We start from the raw sequence: 10,985 nt of genomic DNA, 5'->3' as shown, positions 1-10,985 counted from the left end.
CTCTTGTTGCCTCTTGTTGTCTCTTGTTGCCTCCTACTCCATTTGCATCCTCTTGCCTCCTCCTCCTCCTCCTCCTCTTCCCTCCTGCTGACTCCTTTCCTCCTCTTGCTTCCTCATCTACCTCCTCCTGTTGGTTTCTCTTGCCACTTGTTGCCTCCTCCTTCTCTTGTCTCCCGTCTTTCTGTTGCCTCCTCCTCCTGTTGCCTCCTCCTCCTGTTGCTTCCTGTTGTCTACTCCTCCTGTTTCCTTCTGTTGCCTCCTCCTCCTCCTCCTGTTGCTTCTTGTTCCCTCCTCCTCCTCCTCCTCTTTTGCCCTCTCCTCCTATTCCCTGTGTGGACTCCTGTTTCTTCCTCCTCTTCCTGTTGCCTCTGGATCCCTCTTGTTGCCTTTTCCTCCTACTCATTTTGTCTCCTCTTTCCTTCTGTTGCCTCCTATGGCTTCTTCCTCCTCCTCCTCCTTTTGGCTCCTGTTTCTTTCTCTTGCATCCTCCTCCTCCTGTTGCCTTCTCTTTCATCCTGTTGTATCTCTTTCATCTTGTTGTATCTTGTTGACTACTCCTTCTTCTCCTCCTCCTCTTGCCTCCTGTTACTCCCTCTGTCCTCCTTTTCCTCCTCTTTCTCCTTCTTCTGTTTCCTTCCATTGCATCCTCCTCCTCTTGTTGCATCCTGATCTCCTGTGTCCTCCTCCTCCTCCTGTTCTCTCCTGTTGCCCTTTCTTGCCTCCTCTTGCCTCCTGTTTCCTCCTCCTATTGCTGCCTCTGGTTGCCCCCTCCTCCACTTGCCTCCTCTTGCCTCCTCTTGCCTCCTCTTGCTTCCTTTTGCCCCCTGTTGCTTCATCCTCCTCCCGTTCTCTCCTGTTGCATCCGGTTGCCACTTCCTCCTCTTCCTCCTCTTAATGTTGACTCCTCCTACCTCCTGTTGCCTCCTCATCCTCCTATTTCTTCTCTTCTTCCTCTTCCTCCTCTTCCTGTTGCCTCCTGTTTCCTCCTGTTGAATCATCCTCCTGTTACCTCTTCTTGCTTCCTGTTGCTTCCTCCTTTTCCTCCTCCTCTTGCCTCCACTTGACTCTTGCTACTTCTTCCTCCTGTTGCCTCCTGTTGCCTCCTGTTCCTCATGTTGCCTTTTTGTCCTCATGCTCTTGTGGCCTCCTGTTGCCTTTTTTTCCCTCTTTTTTTCCTCTCCTCTCCTCCCTCCTCTCCCGTTACCTCCTCCTGTTGCCTCCTCCTTTTGTTGCCTTCTCTCTCCCTCCTCCTTCTCTCCTGTTACCTCCTCCTCATCTTCTTCCTCTTCCTGTCTCCTTCTCCTCCTCTTCTTCTTAGTGCCTTCTCCCGTCCTCTTCTGTAGGATGGTTCACAGACTCTGGTGCGGGTAAAACCAAAAGGCCTTTATTGTTTACAAATTTTGTACTTATATAGATTCATTAGCTGTCCACGCGCTCAGGCTTGTTCCATGATTAGTTAATACCTTCTGTTTCACCCGCTGCGGCTAAGCTTCTGATTGGTGCTGTCGAGCAAGACACACGTCTTCTGGCTTCGGTCTCTTATCTGTTTTCCAAGTTATTTCAGTCTTCAGCTTCTTTTCTGCACACCTGCTTTATCACTTATTTACTCCTTATTCTATGTCTTTCAAGGCTATGTCTAATTGCTCAAGGCTGCTCGCAAAACTCCCTACGGATTCCCACACTCTTCCTTTTGCCTTCTCTTCCTGGTGCTTGCTACACCTTCTTCTCCTCCTGTTTCCTCCTCCTCTTTTTCCTGTTGCTTATATTCTTCGTCCTCCTCTTTGGGTTGTTTATGGTCTTCCTGTTCCTCCTCCTCCTCCTGCTCTTTGGCTTTCTTCCTTTTTTCCCCCCTCTTCATTCTTCTCTTTCCCTCCTCCTCCTTTGGTTTCTTCCTGGTCCTGTTCCTTCTCCTTCCTGCTCTTCCTTCTGTTTACACTTCTGCTGTTGCTTGTTCTTGTTCATCCAACTCCTTCTCCTCCTTTACTCCTCCTTTTTTATCCTTCTCACCTTTATCTTTCGTTGTTCTTTTTCTTCCTGTCCTCTTCTTCTTTTTCATCTTCCTCCTAGTTCTCCTTTTCTTCCTTCTGATCATCCTCCTCTTCCTCCTCTTCCATCATCTGTTTTTCCTCCTCCTCTCCTGATCCTCTTCTTTCTCCTTTTCCTCTTCTTCCTTTTCCTCCTGTTCTTCCCTTTCGTCCTCCTCTTCCTCTTCTTTGTGGTTCTCTTCTGCCTCTGTTTCCTCTTCCTGTTTCTCCTCCTCTTTCTCCCTCTCAACCTCCTCTTTCTCTTCTTCCTCATGTTCCTGCTCATCCTCTTCCTCTTTCTCCTCCACTACTTTTTCTCATTCTCTACCTTCCCCTGCTTTTTTTATCCTCCTGTTTCGTTTTCCTCCAATTGTTCCTCCTCCTTCTCTTGTTCATTTTCCTCAGAATCACAGCATGGCTGAGGTTGGAAGGGACCTCTGGAGATCATCTGGTCCAACTTCCATGCTCAAGCAGGGCCACCTAGAGCTGGTTTCCCAGGACCGTGTCCAGACAGCTTTTGAATATCTCTAAGGGATGGACACCCCACAACTCCCCTGGGCAACCTGTGCCAGTGCTTAGTCACCTTCACAATGAAAAAGTGTTTCCTGATGTTCAAAGGGTACCTCCTGTGCTTCAGTTTGTGCCCATTGTCTCTTTTCCTGTCCCTGGGCACCACCGAAAGGAGGCTCCATCCTCTATGCGCCCTCCCATCCCGTTTTTTATACACATTATTAAGATCCCCTCTGAGCCTTCTCTTCTCCAGGCTAAAGTGTCTCAGCTCTCTCAGCCTTTTCTCACATGTGAGCTGCTTCAGTCCCTTCATCAACTTTGTGACCCTGTGCTGGACTGTCTACATTATGCCCATGCCTCTCACCACATCTCCCTGATCCAAACAAGATCGTGGCCCTGCAACTGCACACAGATCCATAACTGCTCATGTTTATTCTCCGTACTGTGCGCATTAGTGTGCAAGCACTTTAGAGAGGCACGCCAGCATGTGGAGTTCCCAGAGGGGGTTTGGGGGATTTCTCCATCACGGTGCTTTGTAGGCAGCTCCTTGCTCATATGCAAGTGCTGGAGGTGACCCTGCTTAAGCCCTGTCTTGTTGATTTTGTGATCCCTCCCCATCACATCAGCCCATGCAATTTGTTTCATGATGTCGCCTGTCACTCCCTCACTGGGCTGCTGGTTACTCTCTCCCTCCCCCATCATTCTTGTTTAAAGCCCCCATTATGAGGGCAGCCATCCTGGCCCATTTTCTCCCACTATTTCATGGTCACTACAGCCAAGGCTCACACTCGTTTTCACATCCCTAATCAGCACTCCCTCTTTTGCAAAGATCAGATTGAGGTGAGCATCACCTTTGGTTGCCTACCTGGCATCGGTGCAAAGAGGTTTTACCAAGAGACCCCAGACGCCTGCTGGACAGTAGGCATCCTGCTCTGCTTCCCTTCCAGTGAGTGTCAGGGTCTCTCAAGACCCTAATGAGACCTGAGGTCATTGATCTGGAGACTTCCTTGAGTTGCTTACATGAGGCTTTGTCCAATTCCTTACCCTGATTGCAGTTGCTTTGTCTCCCACCGTGATATCACACCAGCAGGTCTCTTCTCTGACCCTCACCCACAAGGGCTCACCCAACCTATTCCACATCCCATAGAGAAGCTCCATACATACGACAAGCTCCTGCACACAGAGGACATTTCCCTCCTGATCATTCCAGCCCGTCTCTCCTGAGAAGCCTGTATGCACCACTGCAGCACCACTAGCAGTGTGAGCTGTCCCACCACTCCTCCCCATCGATTCCACTGATGGCAAAACTCTGTGATGGCACGTGGGACTCCAGCTCCTCCTGCCTGTACCCCAGGCTGAGGGCATTGGTGCGCCTTTGGGCTGCATCACCTCAGCTAGGGAACTGGGAACATGCTCAGGCTTGTCACAGGCCAACACAGTACCAAGTGCCCAAGACCCAGGAGGTGCAAATGCCCTGCTTGAGACCAGAGCCACGCTGGGGTGGATGGCAGATGGCAAAGTAAAGGCACAGAAAGAGGAAACGCTGCTCTCCCCAAGGCCAGAGAGAAACTGGCCGGGGATGTGCACCCTGGCAGGAGAGGGCTTTGCTGTCTGTGGGGTCTCTGCAGCCCCTGAGGGCCTGTGGTGGATGTCAAGCTGATCTCAAGGAAGGACAGTTGCTGCTGAAAATGTCCTTGAGCGTGGACATCCTGTGATCCAGGAACACTGTGACAATCCTTGGACTGTTCCTTGAGGGTATCATCAAGAGGGTGAGTAAAGGACTGTTGAAAGAAGAACCAGCAGAGTTTAGGAGTAGGCAAACGAGTGGAGATCCCGACGTGATGTCCTTCCTGTTCATGAACTGCCCTGCATCTACTGGATGGAGGTGGGTCAGACCTTGCCTCACTCCAGTGGCGAGAGAGTGGCTGGCCAAAAGAAACTGCATCTGTCTGAGATGCCATCTGGGGTGTCAGTCACCCACCCTCTCTGGACAGGGATGCCTTTCCTGTAGCTCCTGTGCTGTCCTGACCAGCCACACGCAGTTGTGCTGTACAGCCCTGGCATCTTCTGTGGCACTACAGGCCTGTGTTTGGCCAGTGAGTAGCTGCCCTGGATTTAGTTAGGCAATGTCGGGATGTCTGTGAGACAACTGCAGTTACAGTCGACGGCAATCGAGTATATACAGCTGATGGAGAAATAACATTTTAAACAAGGACTGAGCTATCCCTAGGGCATGTGAATCCATTTGACCAGCTGCCTCCCTCAACAGGCTGTCCTGAACATCATGAGTAGGAAAAAGTGCAGTTTTCCTCAAGGTGGGCATCTGCTCTTGGCCAAAGGAATTCCCCACCAGCCTTCAAGGTGATGCCCCCAGATGCTGTTCTTTCCCTATGAACTGCTCCGTTGTTAGAGTTTGCACTTGCCTGCACTTATCTTGGACCACCTCTGAGACTTCCACTGTCACCAGGTGCATGCATCTGAGAAGCTCACTCCTGGCCTCCATCTCCATTAATCTGCATGGGAGCTGAGACAAGGAGCTCACATGCAGATGCCTATTTTCTAAAATCACAGAAAGGCACACCTGAACTGAGGCAAGAGGAATCCCAGCTCCTGAGGGCTTGTGGCAGGCATGGGAGAGAGCTGAGTCCCCTTCCAGCCCCACGACTACAGACCCAGGATGAGATGCCTCGCTTGACTTAGTGGAATCCTTTCTCTCACCAGGGGTAAAGGAGATTCCTCCCTGCCACTGTCTGCGTATGCTGCTAATGCTGGGACACAGAAAGGTGACTCTCATGCCCAACTCTTTTCTGAATAGGAGAAATGCCACTGCTGGAAAGAAGTGTCTCTCCCCAGCTGAGGGAGGGAACATGAGGGATTGCTTCAGCCTGTTTCACAGCAGGTTCCCCTGGAGCTCCAGGGACACCTTGAGGGAGCCAGAGGGGGCAGAGAAAGTGCTGCCTTGGGCTGGTCCTCTGCTGCTGAGGTGGGCCAGGCTCCTGGGACAGAGGGAGCTCACGGCAAGTGGGCAGCACTGCAGAGAGACAGCTCTGCCCCGGAGTAGCTCCTCTGCAAAGCGCAGCAGGGCTGAGGGCACTGCCTGCAGGCACCGAGGGGAGAGGAGCAAGGCAGAGAGAGGTTAGAGGCAATCTGTGGTGGGAGGATGCTGAGAGCTCACTGGGAGAGAAATCTTCACAGTCCTTAACACGGTATGTTTCTGGCTGCAGGGCAAATCAGCTGCAGTTCCTGGAGGGATCTCTTAAAGCTGGCACATCGCACAGCCTGTGGGATCTTTCAGGAGGATTCTGACAGCTTCTCTAGTGGAGAAGAGGAGGACGTGCTGCAGAGCAGGGCTTCCCTGCTGCACGTCAGAGGACAGGGTATGACCGCTGCCTTCTCTCAGGGACAGCTGCAGGACTGTGAAGCCAGGTGTGCAGCCATGGGTACCCAGGGCTGTTCTTCAGAGCAGGGTCCCTTCGCCCCAGGGGGCTGTGTGCTGGGGCAGGGACTCTGCTGCCTGCCAGGGTCTGCACTCAGCCTGCCCAGGAGATCCGCACAGCACTGCAGGGAGAAGCTGTGGGTAGAAGGAGCAACCCCCGGCAGGGCAGGGCAAGGTCCTTGTGCTGTCGAGAGGGTGCTGCATGGGTCAGGGCTGCTCACAGCTCCAGATCATCCTCAGGACTTTTCAAGACGGACATCAAGGCAGGGGTTACCTCAAAAGAAAGGTGTCTGCCCTTTGAGTTTTCTCCTCTTGGCTGGCTGAGTGGGCAGCGGGACATTTCTCGGGGACTTTTTGACTGGAAGGTAAAAGCAGGCATTACTGTAAAGATAAGGAGCTTTCCTGAATCTGTGTTTCCCTTTCCAGCTCTGGAGGCTACAGATAACACCAGCATCACCTTTCAAGTTTCATCAGGCTTTTTCAGCTACTCTTTAGTCCCTGCACTCAGGGAGAGGCTGCAGGGAAGAGATGGGAGCACAGGGGCTGGAGTGAGGTCTGTGAGCACTGACAGGCAGGTGACATGGAGCCCAGGAAACAGCTCCCTGGCAGGGACACCTCCAGGCAGCAGAGACACAAGCAGGGAGAGAGGGAACTGCTAAGGGAAACCCTGTTGCCGGGAAGGTCTGGGCACCTCCTGGCCACCCCCTGCAGTGCAGATGCCTTCCTTGAGCAACCCCCCTCATCTCTCGTCCGTCACCCAGCACAGCTCTCGGCACTCATTGCTGTGGGGTCTAGGGCGGGAGTCTCCTCCTTGTCCACTTGACCCGCAGAAGAGGTGACAGGCATCTCTGCTGCCACATGCCCATTTCCCACTGACCATCAATGAGGCTGAGGGATACTGTCCTGCGTTATCACCATCTGGGAGGTATTGTGCAGAGTTGCATAAAGGGAAAATCTTTCCTGAGCGCCAGTCTGTCTCTCTCCTTGCCTCTCTTGGCTGCTCTTGGCATTGCTGTCAGGCTCTCTGGAAATGGGAGTTTCAGCTGCAGAGTCACTGATCTTGTGGGTGTGTCCACGGGAAGAAGGGTCCCAGCTTTCCTCTGACCTGGGGGGCTGTGGGCAGTGCAGTCAGTGGAGCTAGGGAATGAGCTGACTCTCCTTAATCAGATGCCATGCTTAGGACATTTGGCTATCTCCTTGGGGTGTTCTTCCAAGCTGTGAGCTGCCCTCTAGAATGCAAATCTTTCTCATAGCATCTGTGGGTTATCTGAAAAGCTCACGGAGAAGCGCAGGGATGCTACAATGGAGGAAATGCTGTTGGGTTGCTGAAACGAGCATAAATGTGTGTCCTGGGCTAGAAGTGGGGTGCTGCAATCTTGAGAAAGGGTAAGACATCTGGTTGTCTGCAGTGGATCTTTCTGCTCTCAGCAGTGTCTGATTTTTTTCAGGGTAACATGGGAGTGAGATCCTACTCCATGTCATGAAGGAGTAAGCACAGGGCAGCTGGGAACAAAACGCAGAGACAGACCAGCTCCTCTCACTCTGCACGAAGCCACAGGCAATCGTCTTGCCTCGCAGGGCTCACTCCGTTCTCCCTGAGTGTGGCAGAAATGCTGAGGGTTTCTGACTTCCAAGAACAGTCCACAGGTGAGATGGAGCAATGCTTTAAAAATAACCTCTCAAACTGCCTGCTGTCATACCCATTCCTTAGCACTGGGAGTGCAGACACTGACAAGCTCTTTTGTGTTAGGAGCAGTTTTAACCTGGAAAAATCCAAACACCAGGACTGGCCCCTGCCCCCACTGTTCCCATGAACCCACTGCTGCACAGCAGGGCTGACTCCTCGGCAGCCACTGGCAAAGGCCCTGCTCCCCACGGCACACTCAGCCAGCACTAACCAGAGCTCGAGCCACAGAGCTGAAGGTCTCCTAAAAACAAAAAGGGTGGGTGTGTAGCTGAGGGGTGGGGGTGGGTCCATGAAGGGGAGTCCAAGAGAAATGGCTTTGCTTTTGCTCAGAGAAGTCTACCCTAACTTGTCACTGTCTTTTCCTCCTTCGACAGTGCCCCACGCTCAGAGAAAGCTGATGTCCAATGGCAGCTCCATCACCGAGTTCCTCCTCCTGGCATTTCGCAGACACACGGGAGCTGCAGCTCTTGCACTTCTGGCTCTTCCTGGGCATCTACCTGGCTGCCCTCCTGGGCAATGGCCTCATCATCACCACCGTAGCCTGTGACCACCGCCTCTACACCCCCATGTACTTCTTCCTTCTCAACTCTCCCTCCTTGACCTGGGCTCCATCTCCACCACTCTCCCCAAAGCCAGGGCCAATTCCCTCTGGGACACCAGGGCCATCTCCTACTTGGGATGTGCTGCACAGGTCTTTTTCTTTCTCTTCTTGATGGCAGGGGAGTATTGTCTTCTCACTGTCATGGCCTATGACCGCTACGTTGCCATCTGCAAACCCCTGCACTATGGGACCCTCCTGGGCAGCAGAGCTTGTGTCCACATGGCAGCAGCTGCCTGGGGCAGTGGGTTTCTCTACGCTGTGCTGCACACTGTCAATACATTTTCAATACCTATCTACCAAGGCAATGCACTGAATCAGTTCTTCTGTGAAATCCCCCAGATCCTCAAGCTCTCCTGCTCACACTCCTACCTCAGGAAAGCTGGGCTGCTTCTCTTTGGTTTTTCTTTATCTTCAGGGTGCTTTGTTTTCATTCTGCTGTCCTCTGTGCAGATCTTCAGGGCTGTGCTGAGGATCCCGTCTAAGCACGGACGGCACAAAGCCTTTTCCATGTGCCTTCCTCACATGGCTGTGGTCTCCCTGGTTTTGATTACTGCCATGTTTGCCTACCTGAAGCCCCCCTCCATCTTTTCGTCAGCTCTGGACCTGGTGCTGGCAGTGCTGTACTCGGTGGTACCTCCAGCAGTGAACCCCCTCATCTACAGCATGAGGAACAAGGTGCTCAAAGACACCCTGAAGAAACTGATTCAATTATTCTTCTGTCAGCAGCAGTAAGCTGCACGTGTCTCTTCACAAGTGATTTCCAATGTACCTCAAGAACCTCCTGTGCTTTGGGCATTTTATCTGTGATAACCAAGTTTATCCAGGAATGTCTGCATCCACACCACTTCTCCAGGGGCATGAACGCAGCCTGTCTGACCCAGAGGCCTTTGTACGTGTGTCTGGCACTACAGTACAGCTGGCCTCCCATCTCCCATCTCTGCAATAAAAGGGTGTTTCCTCAGGGCTGGTGTCTGGAGGTTGGGCTCTTCTTCCAAAGCTGAAGTGAAGGGCAGGCTGCAGAAACTTCCACTTACAAAGCTGTACTGCTGTGCTCAAGTTCTCCGTGGGCTGAGTGGACGAGGACATGGGGCCATGTGTTGGGGAATGGGCGTGAGCTGAGCCTTCACCTGTACATGCCCAGTGCCCCGGGAGGTGCTGAATGATCAGCAGGGATCTGCCTGGATTGTCTCCTTGTGGGTTTTGGGCACCACTACCCACTTGCCCTGCAGAGCAGCACAGCCAGCTCAGGGCCCTGGGGAGAGTGGCCACTCCTCCCAGTCAAGGGGAGAGGTAACTCCCCTGGTCTGAGTGGCCACACTCCTCCTAATTAAGGACTGTATGCAGCTGGCCTTATTCGTGGTCAACATGCTCTACTGGCTCCTACAGCATCCCTTGTAGCAACTATGGCCTTCTCCCCAGGGTCACTCCTCAGCCGGTCACCTCCCAGCTTGCCCTGATACACGGAGCTATTCTGCCCTGATGCAGGACTGGCCACTTCTCCTTGTAAAACCTGGTGACGTTTCTGTTGACAAATCCCAGAGTTTCTCAAGGTCCCCATGAACGGAAGCTTCATTGTGTCAGCTGTAAATGTGTGTCTGTAGGTGACTCACCCTGTCCTGTGGTGTCTCTAACAAGATGACAGCAGGAGGAATTGCAGGACATGACGGATAATAGAAGGAGGTACTAGTTTACTGGATTTGCTGACCAAAGTCAGAATTCCCAATGCAGCCATCTCAGAAACACCAACAGAGGGCACGAGGCAAGCAAAGCCAGGGCCAGTGGGTAAAGGGAAACCAGGGGTGGGTTTCTTGTGTGAGAGGGTTTGAGGATGACCAAAGGGAAGAACTTGGGAGGGGGGAAACAGGGAAAAAGACAGTTGGAGGTGAAGCAAAAGGTACAAGCAGGGCTGTTTGTGGCACCTTTCAAGTAGCCCTCAATCTGAGCAGGGAAATCCGTATGCCTGGGCACACCTCTGATGTGCCTGTACAGGAATGCACACAGCTTGGGGAGCAAACACTCTCACTTAGATTTCAGAGACACGGTCAGATAGCTCACATCACTGGAGTGTGGCCATGGATGGAAGCTGTCTCTTTAGGAAGGATGGGGAAGGTCAGAGAGGAGGGAAAGTTGCAAGCAGCAGGAAAGCATGGAGGTCTGCCTAGTGACAGGTGATGAGCCAGATGAGAGCTGATGGGTCAGGATTAGTGGGCAGACCAATGTGGGTGATGTTGTAGTTGGTATCTGCTATGGACCAACCATATTAGGAAGAAGCAACAGATGAGGCCTTCTTCAGACAAGCACAAGAAGCTTCTCATTCGCAGGCCCTGGTCCTCATGGGGGACCTTACCCAGCTGGACGTCTGCCTGAGGGGCAGCACAGCAGGGCACAAGACACTCAGGAGGTTTCTGGAGGGCACCAAAAACCTCCCGAGCATTCAGAGAGGGTGCTGGGAAAGCCAAAGCCCATCTCGTGTTCCATCGGGTAATTCAATCTGGATGTGAATGGCATCAAGAGAGGATTCAACAACGATGCCAGCAGTAAAAGGAAGGCTTGGGAAAATGTAGGCCTGCTGCTAGATGGGGCAGGGACCCTGGTGACAGAGAGCACAGAAAGGGCCAAGGTCCTCCACGCCTTCTTCCTCTCTGAGTTTACAGGTAAGACCAACCTTCAGGAATCCCAGGCCCCCAAGACCAGAGGCAAGGAGCAAGGACGACCTGCCCTTGGTGC

The 10,985-nt window shown here is 52.6% G+C and overlaps 1 protein-coding gene across 1 annotated transcript in view; it reads left to right on the top strand.

Annotated features, from left to right (window-relative positions):
* Positions 1–8,990, top strand: part of LOC127026008 (antigen WC1.1-like) — a 38,982-nt gene extending 29,992 nt beyond the window's left edge. The window contains exon 11 of the mRNA XM_050911130.1: positions 8,854–8,990. Within this exon, the coding sequence (XP_050767087.1) occupies positions 8,854–8,990 (137 nt within the window). The remainder of the gene's footprint in view (positions 1–8,853) is intronic.
* The last annotated feature ends 1,995 nt before the right edge of the window (positions 8,991–10,985 follow it).

Source organism: Gymnogyps californianus, chromosome 26 (assembly GCF_018139145.2).
Source record: "Gymnogyps californianus isolate 813 chromosome 26, ASM1813914v2, whole genome shotgun sequence".
NCBI lineage: Eukaryota > Metazoa > Chordata > Aves > Accipitriformes > Cathartidae > Gymnogyps > Gymnogyps californianus.
The sequence above is the reverse complement of the archived record's forward strand: the minus strand, read 5'-3'. Positions and strand labels throughout refer to the sequence as shown.